Source organism: Osmerus mordax, chromosome 9 (genome assembly GCF_038355195.1).
Source record: "Osmerus mordax isolate fOsmMor3 chromosome 9, fOsmMor3.pri, whole genome shotgun sequence".
NCBI classification, from domain to species: domain Eukaryota; kingdom Metazoa; phylum Chordata; class Actinopteri; order Osmeriformes; family Osmeridae; genus Osmerus; species Osmerus mordax.
The window spans coordinates 261,841-279,876 of record NC_090058.1 but is presented as its reverse complement, the minus strand read 5'-3'; the positions used below and the strand labels follow the sequence as shown (position 1 = coordinate 279,876).

The following is an 18,036-nucleotide window of genomic DNA, read 5'->3' as shown; positions in this document are numbered from 1 at the left end:
CCTTCCTCCTCACAAGTAGCCACGGCCAACTTCGACAACAAGCTGGTAGCACAGCTGCCATCTGTGTCCGGTCCCAGTAAGGCAACAGAAGTTCAGAAGAGAGGGCTCAAAGTGCCTCCACCGGTGGCCAAGAAACCACAGGCCAAGGCTGGTGAGGCTGAGGCTGGTGAGGCTGAGGCCGGTGAGGCTGAGGCCGGTGAGGCTGAGGCCGGTGAGGCTGAGGCCGGTGAGGCTGAGGCCGGTGAGGCTGAGGCCGGTGAGGCTGAGGCCGGTGAGTCCGAGGCCGGTGGGGCCGAGGCCAGTGTGAACATTGAGCATGTGCAAACTGCTGGACAGCAAGCACAGTCAGACAACATTAAGGGTAAGGAGTTAGTAACTCAATATGTAAGATACACATACTGCTTTTAGAAGTTACACCTCTAGTTGATAAGAAGACGATATCATCTAGTTGTTCTGTTCCTCCCTTGCAGGTTCTGAAGAGGCCCCCAGTGGAACAACAGCATGAGGCGCCACTCTCTCCCTTGTTATGAGCAAGACCGAAGAGGAGAGGACCATCAAAACAGACTTAACCAGCATGTATACAAGAGGATGGACAGAGAAGAGGAAGATAAATCAGATGACGGAAAGTAAAAAGGTACTTTGAGTTTGATGTTATTAGTTTGGGTCTTTAAATGTCTCTACCTTTTGTACTATACATTTATATTTTCTTTGTTAGAAAGTCTTCTAGCTTTCACTTTGATATTTTGGTCTGCTGTCGACAGCCCAATGCCTACTGATATAGTCACAACATGTCGCCCTCTTGTGGCATGTCATGTTTTTACGTCAATGTCAGGCCAACTACTGCAAGTGGGGAGCTATGGGCGCCTATATGTATTATACCCAAATGTTTTACTTCTAAGATATTTATATAATTATAAGAAAAGAACATGCACTATTAAATCCTGCTATATATCTTTGAGGGCAGGTTTCGCAGCCTAGTATAGGACTAAAGAAAACAAGCTCAATGGAGTGTCCTGGACTAGGCTTAATCTGTGTCTGCAAAACCGGCCCTAAAAGTCTGATTTCTTCCATGTCCTAAAACTGTATGGAGTTAAGTTATTTTTTCCTGTGTAGATACTTTCAGTTTCATTTTTGAGCATAGTGAAATGTGCCATCTTCCTTTACGGTTTTATTATAATGACATCTTTATCTTTCCTCGTTTCTACACCTATTAATTAACCCCAAATGTTTATTTGTTTATTCATGCTACATTTGTGTAAGGGTTGGTCCAAATCTGCATATAACTTTAAATTTGTGTTTGGTTTCGTAGTTTTTGCTGTGCAGGTACTGGAGGATCATCCTTCATGTCATTAAATCCTTCACATGTTGAGTCTGATTCCGGTCTTAGTTTTTATGGTTTTACTTATGGTTACTGAGAATATATAAATCATATTCTTACCGGATGAAGCTACTGTACTTTAGATTTATGTTGTTTATTGCCCAGAGAGGAAGATACTCCTCAACTGTGCAATACAAATACTTTGGATAATGAATCATTTTCAAAGTGATTAGCATGATTGTAAAAATAATCAAAGAAATGATTATTCACGTTCATGTATTTCAATAAAAGAGAATAAATTGTCACAATGAATTCATGTTTTCTCCTTTAATTGACCCTGATCACATATCTGATGCCCAACGATTGATCCAGGGCCATGCGTTTATGGGTTAAGACAAGAGAATATATAGCATCTTGTGATTAAGTCCAGAAGACTCAAAGAACTAAACACTTGAAGAAAAGGAACTGAAGATCTTGAAGAACAGAACTTTCACCAGGTAACACTGCTGATGATTCATGGGACCCACCATGAATCATTGGTGGTTTCCATTTGTAAAGAATGTTCATCTGTAACTTAAATGGGTATTCCTTGCAACACCTCTGCTGGTATGTGTTAAATGTAATCTGGCATCTTTAGTGAGGTGTGTGGTGTCATTTGTCTGTCTTGGGTGTATACATACCTGTGTAGAGTACGATAGTGGCTTCTGAGATGAGATTACCTCAATAGACAGTCCTCTTGCAAGTGTTCCTCTTGCAGAATTTATATTTTTATAATATACTTTTACAGATCTTTTATTTAGCTTTTTGAAAAACTCATTACAATGTTATTATTTGTACAAAAGATGTCCTGTTTCAGTTTGGACCTGCATGTGAACTGTTTTTAAAAAGTAAATCCTGTTTGGAATGTCCCAACTTAAAACAGTCAAGGCCAGCGGTTCAGCGGTTCCAATAAATGATTGACAATCTATTTTATGTGAATCCACAATGTTTTTTCATTCAATTCATAAAATGTCTTCATTTGTAGTATTTGTCTTGATCCATACCTTTTTACTATTGTCATTACCCAAGTGAGTCTCCCCGATCGTTACTTTACATGGACCCATAACCCTAACCAATTAACACCAATGGTATTCTCACCTGTAGACCGCAACCTAAAGGCAATATTCCCCTGTTTCTCCAAATAACAAAAATAATTTGATCAATCGATCAAACATCTTAATATAAACAAACAATGTAACAATCTCCATGGTTACTTGTTACATGTTTCTGTGGTTGGTTTCATTCAACAACTCACAGTGGGTGTGTCCATGGAAAATATTGGATCATCCAACAACTCAGTGGGTGTGTCCATGGAAACTAGACAGGTGTGGGAGTGGCCTTAAAGAGACAGTGTGAGAGCTAGAGAGTTTGAGTAGCCTACTTTATAACTACTTTATTGAACTAACAGTTGTACCAAAGGACTGCTGTGTAACAATGAGCAAATCTTCAGGAGGACCTGTTGAGACTGACTGAATCCTGGTTCATTCCAGAATATATAACATCTCTGCTGGTAGACGTTCTGGACTCAAAGTTCAGATTCATCCCTGACTGAAACGGTCCACATTCCTCTCACCTGTAACTCATGCAGTGATGACGCATGATCGTGATAAGCATTCACATATCTGCGTAGGATAAATGAGCAGCTTTTAAGACAGCTTTTCTGTTCATAGTGACGGCAGCTCCATTACTGCTGGTATTTTACTCAAACTACTTCTGACATAGGTGGGATACCAGACACAGGTGAGGTACGTAGAACTTCAAGAACCCTGATATGAACTGGAACGTATGGGTTATTCAACACCTGCTTGCATCGATTCTCTTTAAGGCAGCCTTTTCATGTAAGTGTGTCATTGGTTTTGTGTGCTGTATGGTGACTCAAATAGAGAATGTAAAATGTTTCCCTTTTGAGTTGTCATACCTGTTATGATTGTTGTAAATTGAAGGTACGAACAATCACAACAGGTACTCCTGTTGTGTTCACACCAAACGAGAAGCGAATTATTCGCGCGTCGAGATTACATGTAACAACATGTATAACAAGAGACAACAAAATTCGCGTAACGCTGTGTCGCGAAAGTTGATCTGTAGTTGATGTACAGATGTAACAGACGTTTTAGAACAAACGGAGGGAAGTCTGTGCGCATCCTCTGCTATAAGACACTACTTCGTATTTGTTTTATAGTAGTAATTTCGGACATGGTTGACGAAGAAAAAAACTGTTGGCTCGTAGCAATTCGTGCGAATAAACACAAATGAACGCGAAGCAAAAATTCGCTTAATTCGCGCGAATAATCCGCTTCGCGTTTGGTGTGAAACATCCAGATGTGGGTCACTTTATATCGTTGGTGTGACTGTGCTTTAGATCATTGATGTGACTGCTTGTGTTTTTGTCTGTAGGTGAGTTTCAGGTTACTGTCCCCCGCGGCCACGTTGTAGCAGCCCAGGGACAGCAGGTCGTCCTGCCCTGCAGCTTCCCAGTGAGCGGCAGCCTGGGCAGCTTGGTGGTCACCTGGCAGAGGGGGCAGGAGGTGGTCCACAGCTTCTATCACGGGACAGACCAGCTGGACCGCCAGAGCCGTCGCTATGCCAACAGAACCAGCCGGATGCACTCCGACATGGAGCGGGGGGATTCCTCTCTGCGTCTGGAGCGCACCAACATGGAGGATGAGGGAGACTACACCTGCTCTGTCAGCACGCTAATGGGGAGCCAGAGGAAAACCTTGTCTTTGAAAGTAGCAGGTAATCACACTTCTGATGTCAGTAAACCTCTTAAAATGTTTAGAGTCATTTATGGGATCATAATGAATTGCCAATTGATTGTTTAAAGTTCTAAAACATGTAGAAGATTAAGACACTAAATGTTTTGTATAATTTCAGCACTGTACGCAGAACCACATTCAAACTTGAAAGTATCTCCCAGTGGCTTGGAGCTGCTGTTGACTTCACACGGAGGACGCCCTGCCCCCTGCGTTCAGTGGCTGGATGACAGAGGAGAGGACATCACCAACTACACAAGCACACTCGTCATGCAGGACACAGAGGGACTGTTTACAGTGTCCAGCAACCTGACTCTGCAGTCAGCAGGCTCCAGGAGCCTCACCTTCATCTTGCAGAACAGGATCCTGGGCCAGGTGATCAAGAGAAACTTCACACTGGACACAGGTAAAGCACTACAACATACCGATGGTTTATTTCACATTTGTTTATAGAGTGAGACTGGAAAGTATGAGTGTGAAGGCATGGTAGAACAGAAGTTAGGAGGCATGGTATAACAGAAGTTAGGAGGCATGGTAGAATTCCTTGAATGAATCATGAATAATTCTTAACCAAATCCTTTTCTTTTTTTTTTTTCTGTAAAGATCTTACAGGTATTGGTGCCAAGTCATCACGGACCCATGACAGAGCCATATGGGGGGTTGTGTTATTCCTTGTGATAATCATCTTCTTACAAGCAACAGCATTAATATTACAGAGTAGAAACTTACACCAAAGAAAACCAACAGCATTGAGAACAGAACATGTTTAAACACCAAAGGAAACCCTAATGTTCTATAGTGCTGTTACATGGAATGCACTGAAAATTTGACTGTAACTTGTAACTGAATTCAAAATTCATTTCAAATGGTCATATACCAAACAGCGTGAAGAGGTTAAATACATTTTCATGTTTATGTTTTGTGTAAAGAATGCTATGGAGAGCTAAGTATTTCACTGTCAAGTTCTGAAACTAGAAATATTATTTCAATATTTGTGTAATGTTTTTTTTTTTCTTGTTTTCATTTTTAGGCCAGTGGCTTAGAGCTTGTTATATTGTTCAGTATTTATTCAAAACAAGTTGCCACCATTCAAGAACACACATACTCTTTAATTTGTCAACAATTTTATTTCTTCCACATAACCCATGTGAGGGATGACGGACTAGCACCTGCTAGCACCTGGTGACTCAATCTCCCCCTCTTCCCTGTTTGGCCCAGAGCCCTGATCCAGTTTGATGGTGCTGGTAGAGGTAGTGTGCTTTGACACAGGGTCATATTTCATCAGGAAAGAGAATATCCTGTTTCATTTTAAGTCTGATTCATATTTCTGAATAACCAACAAGAAAATTCTTAGGCTTGTCACGGTAGATTTTTTTGTCATATGTTTCCTGCTATAACAGCAGCATGTATTGTAGCAAGCTGGCTTGTTCACATGAGATTCTGGATAAACACCTGAGGACAGGAGGCGCTGATGCATTCTAAATAAACTAAAAACTACAAAAGTACATTTCCATACTTTATTTTAAATGGGATGGTTAGTGGTAAGAATATGTTTAGTGTTGGTTCATGTTTCACAAACACACTGATGCTACTGCCACTTCAAATGCCAGACCCTGTCTCTTCCACCCACTACAGCCATAAGAGTCAGAGTCCACCATCGGCACCCAGGATCTCATCATCATCAGAGATCGGAATATTCTGGTGGTCTTCTTCTCTGCTCACGGACCAATCTCTTCCATCTGCCTTACACTCTTCTTCATGCCCGCAGTGAGACTAGTGGTCTTTCCTCTCCTACCACTGATCCCTTTCCTTTATAGACTGAGAAACCCCCCTCTCCTCCTCCTCCTCCTCCTCCTCTAGTACAAAGACATCACTTAAATCTGAACCTCTCTCCTCATGGTCCTTCTGCTGTCCCAACTCTGGTCCCCCACTCTTCAACCCCCTCCGCTCTGCCGGAGGGGTGTCTCCTGGGGCAAATGACTGCTCTGCTGGGGTTAGGGTGAGGTATGACTGCTCTGCTGGGGTTACGGTGAGGTATGACTGGTCTGAGATCTGCAAAGGGCTGCTTGTTACTGAGCCTGGAGGAGTACAGCGTGACATCACATTACAACCACACATTCCCACAGTTTTAGCTGAAGCAACATTTTCACGTTATCCTTATCTGTCAAAGAGGCATATTTAAGTTGTTTTCACTATCCTCGTATCTTTACTGTAACCAATTAAAAGGGAGGGGTTATTTGCCTAGACTAAAGGACATGAACTGACCTTCAAGCAAGGCACTTCTTAATCTTGAACATGTGGTGTTGCAGCAATCGCATATGGTGTGTTCCCCTGTGAGGGCTCTCCACCTGCAGGAGAGGGAGATGTCAGGGTGCCGGGACGAGTTACAGGACTGTTGAAACTCAACAGATAAACATATTACCCATGCTCTGTGTAGGAGCAGGATTTGTGCAATGGGCCGGGTTCTTCTGACGTGAGGAACACGTTACAGTGCATAGTGACCTGAATAGATTGAACATTGCATTACAGATACTCTGAAAGATGGGACTAGGTTTTGTCCATCGGTACTGTTCCTCAGACAGACCCAGAGGGAAGAAACCCACTAGGGTTCTCACCTGGACGTGGGGGTCAGAGGTGAACTGGAAGGCACTGAGGGAGAAGCGGAGGGAGCCGTCAGTCCGGGGCGACACAAAGCGAGCCCTGCCCAGGTTCCTCTGGCTCTCCTGCATACACCTGAGACATGAGGTTAAGAAGGACAGGTCATAAACAAAGTAATGCTTACAAAAGCAGGGGACATCCTATTTGAGCATTTCACAGACATACCCAAAGTTGTCAATGATGGTGTGCGTAGCAGAGGTGCCACTGGTTGTGGTTGCATAGCAATTTCTAATGAAGAGCTTTAGGCTTCCATGGGGTAGGTGAAGAGCAGTGACCTGGAAGTTCACAGTCTGCCCAAGCAGGTACACTTGAGACTGGGCTGGTGTGGTCCATGAATCTACAACATCAAAAAAAATCAAGACATATCCCAATGACCAAAATCTGTTCATTTGGCCACCAAGCCCTTAAAGTGTAGGAAAAGCTTACCATCCATCAACTGAATTTGGAAATCAATAGAGCGCCACTTTAGTGTTTTATGCATAATGCGTGTACTCCAGGTAGGGCGCACCGCGAGCCGATAAACGTGATGATACCTGTGGAATAGGGTTCATCGTGTTCAATTGCCAACCTTGTCAAAAACGATTAGCAGACGTTAAACGATAAATCTCACCTTGGAAACCGACAAACGACATTCAGATTTACACTACGCGCTCTGAAGCGGATGGGCGAAGGGACATAGTGAAGCACGAATTTGTAGCTGAAAGAGTCGGAAGCCTCCTGTATGTGAGGATATTTGTAGGCTAGAGGTTCGCGACATAATTATGTTGAACAGACTAAAATATTGCACTAAAACACTTACCTCCCATTTGCCATCGCAGTCTGTCAAATGATAGGTAAATAGCATGTCGTTACGTGGTCTGAGAACACCGTTGCTTTTGCAAGCGTCTCCCAATGTCAGTTCCTTTGCGTCAGCACCAAACCCATAGAAAGACCGTCTGACCCGCAAAACCAATTCTGATGTAGAGCAAGAGACAGAAACGTCCGGCAAATAAGTAAAGCCCTCCTTACTCCTCAGGTCGGGTCGTGTGGGATGCACGTCTCGTTGGATTTGAAGAGGCGACGTAGAGGTAAACTTGCTTGTTGGTTTAACCTCTGGGATGTGCTGAGGCGACTCAGCACAAACTCTTTTGGCTGATATCATCAGAGCTGATCTGTTATCTTCAGATGTCAGGTTCATCATAAAACAAGTGTTTTTTGATGTGCCCAGTTTGAAAATCTTTCTCCTGGACTTGACGGCATCTGGACTCAAGACAGTCGAGGACTCATACATATCCGTTGAAGAATTTGCGACGTTTAGTGTAAATACACTCCATAAAATGCAGACACACCACTTTTTCATCTCAAGAGATGTTTTCTAGATACCTCTACAGCGACCTGTACACGGCTGGAGGTAATGAGTCATCAAGTCCATTTATACTACGTTCCAAAAACTGAGACAATCCCGCCACTCCCTGGCATACTAATTAGTTCACAAGGTATACAACATCTAGAACATCATTACAATCATAGAATCATTAGAACATAGATTGTATTTGAAATGCGAAATTGATTTAATATCCTTGTTCACTTAACATTCACATGATGACACAGGTAGGCATGCTATCACTCGCCAGTCATGAGTTTAATAATTTAAATATACGTAGACTTTCTCCCATATGAAATACCCCAGCTTCCCCCCTCATCCCTCCCCCTTCTGTTGTCCTCCATACACTTCTTCAGCTCTGCATCCCCCCTCTCCACAGAGGGCGTATCCAGCTGAAACAGTATTTTTAAGATATTTGCAAACATACATTTCAATACAGCTTTGTTCCTATCTTTGCTGCTCCCGTATCGACTGATTTCTCCCGTCGTTAACAACATAGTATAATCCCAGGCCCTTGAGTGGTCCGTTTGCTTGAGAAGAGTGTGTTTACTGGATCATCTGTAGACATGTCTCATTCCATTTTGATCAAGTTTTCAAAACCAAGTTGAAAGCTGGTTTCAAAACTTAATCACACACATAGTGAAAGCAAAGGAGACCGTTTTTTCAAAACATTTTTCGAAAATATTATTTCAACATTTCAAAACCTCTATTTTGAATTTTTTTTAATATTTATTTTTTCAACCATTCAAACCAGGGACTCTTTTAACCCTGTGAGATGTTATTGTTGCCCTGTAGTTTTCTAACCCTGACACCTGGAACTCCATCCCTAGGGATAGGATTGTTTTAAGTCTGAAAATGTGTACATAGCTTTCAACAAATATATAAGGCAGGGCTCTCAAGTTTTATAAAAAGTTTGGAGTGATATTATCAGACCTGCCAACATTTTGGTACCAAAATCCAGGAGGTCGAGGTGTTGCTCGTGTTTCTGATTGGCTGATAGGGTGATAGGTGTTTCTGATTGGCTGATAGGGTGATAGGTGATAGGTGGCATTAGACTCTGTAGGCTATAATTGAACTCGGCAGAAAACTTCCCTCCGTATTTCTGAGCCTTTTCCATTAATTGTATACAGCATTGCTCACCAAAGGCTTAAAAGCAACACTTTTGCAAACCTTCTGTTGAAGGTATTGATTGTTTTCAACATTCTGCACAATAATCAAACCTCTATTTATATATATTATATATTATATTTTATTTTATATTCTATTGTATATTTTACTTTAATTCTAATTCCACTTAGTATTGCTAGTTATGTACCCTTAGTATAGTTAGTTCTCATATTTAAATGTAAGATTCCTATATGTTTAATGTATGCACCTTCCTGCCAAAGCAAATTCCTTGTCTGTGCAAACTTTCATGGAGAATAAATCCCATTCTTATTCTGATTCTGAACATAGCACAGGAGAGTATAGTTGAGTACTCATCAATGATGCATAGATTTTTCAACCTTTCACATTTTTATACTTGTCAAATTGTTATACCTTTCAAATTATTATACCTTTTGAAACGTTTTATTTGAAACGTTCTTTTCAACAACAAAAAAATTCAACCTTTCAAAAATGTTTTAATAAACTTTACTTCTAAAACATTTTTTCAACCTTTTCAACATTTTTTTTCACACACAGTGAAAGGAGAGGAGAACATAGAAGCTTAAAATAGAGCAGAGCAGAGTACAATCGAGTATAGTAAAACAAAAATATGTTTAATACCTTTCAAAACTCTTTTGGGTAACTTTGAAATATATATATATATATTTATATATATTTTTATATTTTTTGTGAAAATCACGCCAGCAGGTGGTAGTAAAACACAACTCCTGAGTTGCAGTGGTTGTTTTTTCAGTTTAAAAAAACATTTCATTGTTTGACTCTCACCTAAAAGTGACTTTTTCAGCAGACTCAGTATAGAGCTTATTTAGTGACCAGGGTGTTATTGATATGAAATCAATAAATATTGTTTAGCAACAAAATTAAATTTTTTCAAATAATCTACTTCACAACTCTTATCAAATTATTAGTCATTTATAAACAAATCCTTTACTTTCAACACTCAACTAAGGGTTTTCAAAATGTCTCTTCATCACAAACCTGGGCGGCACATCTAATTACACATACACCAAAGTGACCAAAACACAAGTTTCTACCCAGCAAATCAGATTGAAACACACGCAGCACAGTATAAATTCCATATACTATCACACCATGCCCAGAGGGTGTGCCAGAGTCAGGTACCCCTCTCCCTTGGGAGCAATAACTCGGTTATATGAGCATTTTCTTCTGTCTCTTCAACAGGACTCGTCTCTAAGCAGAGGGTAACATGTGTCATTTCAATCTGGGGTTGGTTTGTATCTTCTGAGATGCAGGAGAAGGTCAGGGGTCAGGGCTTAAAGGTTTGGATGTCAGAGAGGTCGTGGGGAAAGGGACAGTGGTGGACCCAGGACACGTCCAGAGACAGGCCCCAGAAAGATTCTTCCAGATAATTCTGACATCCTCTGTGCCACCATGCTATTCTCATAGAGGGCTGGCTGAATGTGGGCGTTTAATGTGCTCCGCCTGACTACTTCCTAAAGGTGAGTCCCCACCCCCAGCCACTCTCCTCCCCCACCATGTCTTTCTCCTCTCCACACATATGCTGCTCTAACAATATGGGACGAAAACATCCTCTTGAAGTTAAGCTGGAGTTGACTTGGGGAGGGAGCCATTGTTAGTGTTAAGTATTGTTACTCCCAACAACCCCTCTGGGCAAAAGAGCCCAGGTCTTCATTCATCATGATGGAAGAGTGGAGTAGAAGACCCTGCCCGGGGTTATGGGTCCCAGGGGATTAGTTCTCACTAGCAGGCATGGATTCCTCCACAAGTAGCAGACTGGAAGACAGCCTCTCACTTGGCTTCCAATGTGGGATTGGAAAGAGAAGGAACTCTGTGTGTGTGTGTGTGTGTTTGTGTGTGTGTGTGTGTGTGTGTGGGTGTGTGTGTTTGTGTGTGTGTGTGTAAAAAGATGATTCATCAAACTAACCCAGTGATACTAGACTAAGAGTAGATGCAGACAGGGTTTACTAAATATGTTTGTCTTATTTCAGCTCCCTCTGAAAACAGCCCATGAAGATGTATTATCATAAACTTCAGAGCTGAGCATCTGTACAACACATGACTTCATATCCATTCATTCAACCCTAACCCAAAATTGCACAATATACACATACAGCTACTGCAGCTCCCATCTCAAATCATAGATGCACCAGACCATCTTCAGGGATATGATTGTATCCAGTCAAATGTCCACGTGGTGTAAAGCTGCAATGAGTGACAGGCCTTCCCTGGACAGTCAGGGGACAGCAGGGGACGATCAGGGGACAGCAGGGGACAGCAGGGGACAGTCAGGGGACAGCAGGGGACAGCAGGGGACAGTCAGGGGACAGCAGGGGACGATCAGGGGACAGCAGGGGACGATCAGGGGACAGCAGGGGACGATCAGGGGACAGCAGGGGACAGCAGGGGACGATCAGGGGACAGCAGGGGACGATCAGGGGACGATCAGGGGACAGCAGGGGACGATCAGGGGACAGCAGGGGACGATCAGGGGACAGCACGGGACAAGGCACTGAGCAGCAGCTTCTGTATGTCACCTCAGGCTGGTCTCTGACAACAGATGTCCTTCACTTGTCCCTGCTGCTTCAGTGGCCGGCCCCGCAGGGCATGGAGGGTCAGGGTTAGGAGGGGCTCATTTTCATCCCTGAGGTATTATATCGGGGAGCGGCACACTGGGTCTATCAGGTCTACACGCTGGGGGGGGGGGGGGGGGGGGGGGGTTGGATGACCCTTGACCTTGCCTTGTCTCCTTGGTGGACGTTGGTGCTCTATTGACCCCCAGCCTGCGTTAGGCCAGGGAGTCCCAGCTTACTATTAGACTGACTGCACTCCACACTGCACAGTATGGAATTGAATTAGTGCGTGTGCACTTAATCATAACCATGTCATGTCACACTATGTCTTGTCCATTGTTCAGGCATGTTTGGTTTACGTATGGAGGCTCTTTCTTCTGAACTGTGACAATGACAGGGCAAGAGCCATACAAAGCCAGTTTGCCAGCACTCGTAAGGTCCCCCTGGTTTCTGTGCTGCACTGGTGAATTTTAATTGATGGATTAGTTGCTCTGAAAATATCTCTTAAATCTATGTAAACATTTGCTTTAAATAGAGACAATCCTTCATTCAATGGATCAAGTGTTTGCTGGTATTTGGTAGATTAAGACGTTTTCAGTCTCAAATGCAAACAGATGACAAACCTATAACAAACTGTTATGAACACTTACATAAACTGTGACTTTACTCCATAGTCTGTGTGTCTGTGTTTAATGTTGTGTACTGTCTATTCGCGCTAATGTTTCTCCATCAAATCGTACCTATTCAACTGTAAAACGAGTGATTCTAATCAGATGTCTCTGTGGAGCTACATTACCACACCTCTCAGGGCCGGCCCTTGGGTTTTGGGGGCCCTAAACAAAAATAGTGTATGGGGTCCTTTTGATTGGCAAATCAAATTTACATTTACATTTAGCAGACGCTCTTTTCCAGAGCGACTTACAGTAAGTACAGGGACATTCCCCCGAGGCAAGTAGGGTGAAGTGCCTTGCCCAAGGACACAACGTCAGTTGGCATGAACGGGAATCGAACTGGCAACCTTCGGATTACTAGCCCGATTCCATAACCGCTCAGCCACCTGACTCCCAAATTGGGTGGGACCGGCCCTGACACCTCTACACTTCCTACACCTCTACACTGTTCACACAACATGTTCACATAAATTCCATGTTTGTCTAAACTTACATGGCAATAAAAACCGATTCTGATTCTGATGCTTTTAACCACATAAACATGGACCAGCTCTGTCTGCAACCAGTTATTAGTTACATGTCAGACTGAATTACTGTATTGTATTTTTTTTTTTTAAGAATCGTTTAGACAATAATTACTGAGTAAATGTAACAGTGACAAAGATACAATGTCCGAGCCTTTTGCAAGTCCCAAGCAGAGGGCCCGGCCCATGTCTTGGTGAATATTAATATAAAACTTTAATGGTGATGATTAGGTCAGTTCTCCTCTTCAGGAGGCACAAATGATTCCTCAGAGGGTGTGAAGGAGTGTGTGAATGTGTGTGTGCGTGCGCGTGTGTGAGCTTGTGTGTGTGTGTGTGCGTGTGTGTGTGAGCTTGTGTGTGAGCTTGTGTGTGCGCGTGTGTGCATGTCGCCCTGACATGAGGGCTAACATGCATCATTCATCCCATGATTTTTGTCCATGTGGGTTATTGATCACCTCGGGGATTATGCGTCTTGTTAAAACAAAGCAAGGACTCACGTACCCAGGAACGTCTGTGGGCATCTCATCCTCCTTAGCTTTCCCTCCCATTGTGGGCTAACATTCAACCAAGACGTGAGATATAAACTGACATGTTGAAAGTTATAGATGCATTGTCTATAAGTGGAGGAAGATGCAAATCCACATACTCACAATGTAACTATTTTTTGTCTGTCTTTGGATGTCAAAACGGGTGATTTTCATTATAAAAAGATTAAGAACGAATTGGCTCTCAATGTAGCTTTAAAGAATGGGCGTGGCCGAGAAACAACCACCGCCTCTTTATGGAAATGTATCTCATGGCTTACCCGGATCTAGCGCTGCAGATATCTGAAAGACTCCTCCCTACTTTATCATCTTATAACAGGATCTTTCACTGGCGGGAAAAACCACTGCTTGGCTCGTGTTACAGACTGCTGACGGAAGCAGCTCCTTCTGTTGGAGTTCTTACATTTTCTTAATGAAAACGTAGCAGACGTTTGACCTCCTCCTATTTCAGGTAACGTCAGAAACTTGGAACGGCTTTTGCATATAAGTTTCTCTCAAATGGAGTTTTATTAGTGACGGGTGGACGGAAATCTCCATGCCGTGAATTGCGCATTTTATTTGAGTGGATTATCCGAACGAACCGGTGAGTGTTTTTTCTTGTCTTAAATAAAGTTAAGAATTGATCACATGGTACCAAGCGGACATTGGTGTTACTGGATAACCCGGTCTGGCTCTCCTGCCCCTTCCAACACAAAGAAAAAAGCGAAGGTGAAACACATGTTACTTTTGTCTCAGTCACGACTTGTGATTCTACGTTTACTGGAATTTGAAACGTTACTGAACATTAAGCATCGGGCAAATATAAACACATACGAAGCCTGCGGAGATGGCGTTTCTTGTGTATGGCCCCCTTGCTCCAGCGGGTTAAACTGGGGATAACTGGATTATGTAATAACCTTGTCTGGATAGTTTCAATCACTTACAGTAAAGCTAGCAACCGCAAGATGCAATCAATTATTAACGGTCCCATCTGTAAAATAAGGCGGACGTGAGCCTAATGGCTCTTATGCTCTATGAGATATATACAATCAGTTATAATGTGGTGTTTTATGGGGGACTGCGTTTTCCTAATCTTGCATCAATTTTCTCCCCCAGGCCGTTGTTTAAAGCTATTTCCTTACTCTAAATTGTGCTTGTGAAATTAAATGCTTGGAATAAACTCACTAGCACCCCGCTGTGAAAGCCGGGAGATGGAGTATGACCTCTATCAGCACTACTTCTACGATGGCCTCGACACGGAGGAGAATTTCTACAAATCCACCGCACCGAGCGAGGATATGTGGAAGAAGTTCGAGCTTGTGCCCACCCCTCCCATGTCTCCCACCCGGACACTGAGCGGGGATGGCATGCACTTGTCCCCGGGAGACAAGCTGAGCTGGTTGTCCAAGGTCTTGGGTCAGGACGAAGACTGTGAGGGACTGAACAGACCCAACTCCCACGAACTGTTTGGAAACCTTAGTTCCATTATTATCCAGGACTGCATGTGGAGTAGTTTTTCCGCCAGTAAGCACTTGCTAAAGGTCAGTGAGCGTCTGGTGTCTGCTGGCCCGCTCCTTCTGCCTCCAGCCCCTCACAACCCCGACACTGCGAGCAAGCAAGTGCAGTGCGCCTCTGTTGACGCGTCACCAGCCAACACCTTGGTGACAGACTGTGTTGACCCGGCGGCTGTTCTCACCTTCCCCGCCACCAGCTGCAGGAAACCGGCCTCTTCGGGATCTGAATCTCGCTCTGATTCATCCGGTAAGGAATTTACCATGCAATAAATTACCTGGTCTCGCTTGATGTAAGATATCTGACAGTGCGTAATTTGTAGGTATGCAGGACGCACGCTCTAGTAGGAGATTGCCTTTCGCTGAGTCGAATGAATGCAGCGTTACTAGTCTTTTCATAGCAACGTTGTATGTCTGCATTGCTATGTGTAAACATGTTATCTTCAAGAGAAAGTCATTTGATTTGGAAAGCTTTTATGTAGGGTCAAAACGTAAAGTGTGAGACATATAGCTCAGATAGTTTATTTACAAACAGTCTTTAAAAACCGCGCCCCCTTCATGTGTGAGGCTAGCATTAAAAGCTTTGCATGACAATGCGGGGGGATGGTGATTTCTGGCTTTTACACATGGCTTCAGACCGTGAGAGAAACTCTTTCAATCCCAAATCAGTGTGAGCCCCCCTGCATGCAGTTTAGTTGTTGATAAACATGCTCATCATTGACTAACAAAAGCCTGAATAGCAGCATGCATTAACATGGTTGACCACTTCTTTTTTTAATGTTGGATGGCCCACAGTGACCAATTAAATCAATTTACACTTTCTACATGCCTTTATTGAAAATCAAGCAGTTGATTTACATTGAAACACCCAAACTACAAATGAAATGTTTTAAATAAAAAATGTTCTCTTGTTTCTCTCATGCCATTATACAAAGATCCTTGTGGGGTATGTGTAGTGATGGGTCTGATTTGTTGATGTTTGTTTCTCAGACGACGAGGAGATCGATGTGGTGACTGTAGAGAGCAAGCAGAGTCGAATGCGCTTGCTGAGTGGTCGCAAGCCTGTGACCATCACTGTCCGTGCGGACGTCTGCCCCAAGCGCTTCCACATGTCGGTTCACCGCCAGCAGCACAACTATGCCGCCCCGTCCCCTGACAGCGACGCAGAGCCCGAGGAGGAGGAACCCCGGAGCAAGCGACCCTGTCTGGAGTCCAGTTACCCCCAGGCCTGCCCTACAGCCTCCTGCTCAGACAGCCCCCAGAGTTCCTCCTGCTCAGACAGCCCCCAGAGTTCCGACGCTGAGGACACAGACCGCCGACGCAACCACAACTTCCTGGAGAGGAAGAGGCGGAATGACCTGCGCTCACGCTTCCTGGCCCTGCGCGACCAGATTCCGGGCCTGGTGGAGTCCTCCAAGACGCCCAAGGTGGCCATCCTGACCCAGGCTACAGAGTACCTGCTCCAGCTGCGCGCCAGGGAGCGGCACCAGGCACAGGAGAGGAAGCGTCTCCGCGCACGCAAACAACTGCTGCTCCGCAGGATCGCCGACCTCAAACGCTCCTGAAAGACCTGAACCAACTATACAGACACAAACTGCCTCATTCTTAGCTGAACACTTTTACAACTAAAGCAAACTGCCACTTTCTAAAAGCTAAGGACTAAATATTAATGATATGCCTCATGTACAAAGCCATGGACTTCTCCATTAACAAAATTCCTTGTTTGTAAAACTATGGACTTCCTTCATAAGGTGAATTTAGTCCGATGGGGAAGGCTGGATGTTGCTTCTGTGTTTCATGTGTTTCTCCCTTCAGGAAGGCCTCATAATGCACGGTCTACTGCATATCAAGGAAGCACAGCACATTGCACATGAGCTCACGGTGAGTGTTGTTATAAGGACATAAAACAACATGTAGGTGAGGGAAAATAACTTCCTGAGATGCATTTTTTTCAGGTCTCGATAACTTGTCAGTTTGTGAATACATACAACTTTGTTTTCTCTTGAAATGTAATGCATTTCATCATTGCACAATTAAATTAGTGATGTGAGTAGTCTTGCTGTGTATATAGGAAGTGAGTGACTGAGTTTTTTCTTCACATGATTTATTTTGGTGTACAAATTGTTCTGTAAATAATAGCCTACTGCTCCCTGTGAAGGAGGCAAAATCAAAACTTGTGTATAAACTTTGCTTTTCTCTGAAAAGCAGGGAGCATTTATTTTGTAAAAAAAAAAGGAAAAAACATAAAGTAGCACCACTGTACTTTGTCACATGTCACTTTGTGATGCTGTTTTCACTGCTTGTTTGTCTTGGGGTGATATTGCGGATACTTCGCCAGAAACATTACATTTTGATACAATACTTGCATAGAATGTCTGTTCTCAATTTTATTAATAATTTGACATGGTCATCCTGGTTAACACTTTCAACATCAGCGACCTCTGTTTACCAGCCTACTGTAAAGAGATTAGAATAATCTCAGTATCGTTAATGGTTTCTATGTCACCCAGCAGTAGAGTGTACATTTAGATTTAAATGGCAGGAAGTTTTCAATAACCAAATCATTCCAGCAGTTGCACAGCATTAAGAGGATGCGTGCCACAGCGGGATGCTCAGGAGTTAAAACCAGACTCGTTGAATCATACAAAAAAAAAATGAACCCTTTAGATGCTAAAATACTCCATCTACTCCTAATGACTACGGTGTGTGAGCGTATGAGTGTGTGTGTGTGTGTTTGTCCTTGAGTTTATCCTTGAAAGGTGTGATCTCCCGAGGATCCTCCCTCTGCAGTGCTGCTGCATGCTGGCCACCTGATGAGCATGGAACTAGGTTACACTACCAAGTCTACACACACACACACACACACACACACACACACACACACACACACACACACACACACACACACACACACAGTATCTTTAGAACAGTCCCAAGAGGGGTGTGGAGAGAG

The 18,036-nt window shown here is 43.4% G+C and overlaps 3 protein-coding genes across 5 annotated transcripts; 2 read left to right on the top strand and 1 right to left on the bottom strand.

The window, feature by feature from the left end:
• The first annotated feature begins 3,005 nt into the window (after positions 1-3,005).
• LOC136949025 (butyrophilin subfamily 1 member A1-like) lies at positions 3,006-5,618 on the top strand. Its single transcript, XM_067243219.1, has 4 exons — positions 3,006-3,195; positions 3,755-4,096; positions 4,235-4,519; positions 4,726-5,618. Exons 1-4 carry the CDS (start codon positions 3,129-3,131, stop codon positions 4,881-4,883), a joined length of 852 nt encoding a protein of 283 aa, XP_067099320.1. The 5' UTR covers positions 3,006-3,128; the 3' UTR covers positions 4,884-5,618.
• Positions 5,619-5,702: 84 nt separating this feature from the next.
• si:ch211-67f13.7 (uncharacterized protein LOC565426 homolog) lies at positions 5,703-7,692 on the bottom strand. Of its 2 annotated transcripts, XM_067243217.1 has the most exons (8): positions 7,571-7,692; positions 7,382-7,488; positions 7,198-7,304; positions 6,937-7,108; positions 6,729-6,846; positions 6,536-6,615; positions 6,379-6,461; positions 5,703-6,191 (listed from the first exon to the last, which is right to left on the bottom strand). In XM_067243217.1, the coding sequence occupies exons 1-8, from the start codon at positions 7,613-7,615 to the stop codon at positions 5,905-5,907; spliced, it is 999 nt and encodes a 332-aa protein (XP_067099318.1). In that variant the 5' UTR covers positions 7,616-7,692; the 3' UTR covers positions 5,703-5,904. The 2 variants fall into 2 exon arrangements, with proteins under 2 accessions (XP_067099318.1, XP_067099319.1); XM_067243218.1 differs by lacking the exon at positions 7,382-7,488 and having other exon boundaries at positions 7,571-7,631.
• A 6,268-nt stretch (positions 7,693-13,960) lies between these two features.
• myclb (MYCL proto-oncogene, bHLH transcription factor b) lies at positions 13,961-17,706 on the top strand. Of its 2 annotated transcripts, XM_067243203.1 has the most exons (3): positions 13,961-14,176; positions 14,689-15,333; positions 16,074-17,706. In XM_067243203.1, exons 2-3 carry the CDS (start codon positions 14,739-14,741, stop codon positions 16,646-16,648), a joined length of 1,170 nt encoding a protein of 389 aa, XP_067099304.1. In that variant the 5' UTR covers positions 13,961-14,176; positions 14,689-14,738; the 3' UTR covers positions 16,649-17,706. The 2 variants fall into 2 exon arrangements, with proteins under 2 accessions (XP_067099304.1, XP_067099305.1); XM_067243204.1 differs by having other exon boundaries at positions 13,961-15,333.
• The last annotated feature ends 330 nt before the right edge of the window (positions 17,707-18,036 follow it).

Coding starts and splice junctions, on each gene's coding strand:
- LOC136949025 (XM_067243219.1), top strand. CDS start 3,129: ATGAACTGGAACGTATGGGTTATTCAACACCTGCTTGCATCGATTCTC. Junction 3,196..3,754: donor CTTTAAGGCAGCCTTTTCAT/GTAAGTGTGTCA, acceptor TTTTGTCTGTAG/GTGAGTTTCAGGTTACTGTC. Junction 4,520..4,725: donor AAACTTCACACTGGACACAG/GTAAAGCACTAC, acceptor AAGATCTTACAG/GTATTGGTGCCAAGTCATCA.
- si:ch211-67f13.7 (XM_067243217.1), bottom strand. CDS start 7,615: ATGCTATTTACCTATCATTTGACAGACTGCGATGGCAAATGGGAG. Junction 7,489..7,570: donor ACTGCGATGGCAAATGGGAG/GTAAGTGTTTTA, acceptor CCTCACATACAG/GAGGCTTCCGACTCTTTCAG. Junction 7,109..7,197: donor CCAAATTCAGTTGATGGATG/GTAAGCTTTTCC, acceptor TTGATGTTGTAG/ATTCATGGACCACACCAGCC.
- myclb (XM_067243203.1), top strand. CDS start 14,739: ATGCTTGGAATAAACTCACTAGCACCCCGCTGTGAAAGCCGGGAGATG. Junction 15,334..16,073: donor ATCTCGCTCTGATTCATCCG/GTAAGGAATTTA, acceptor TTTGTTTCTCAG/ACGACGAGGAGATCGATGTG.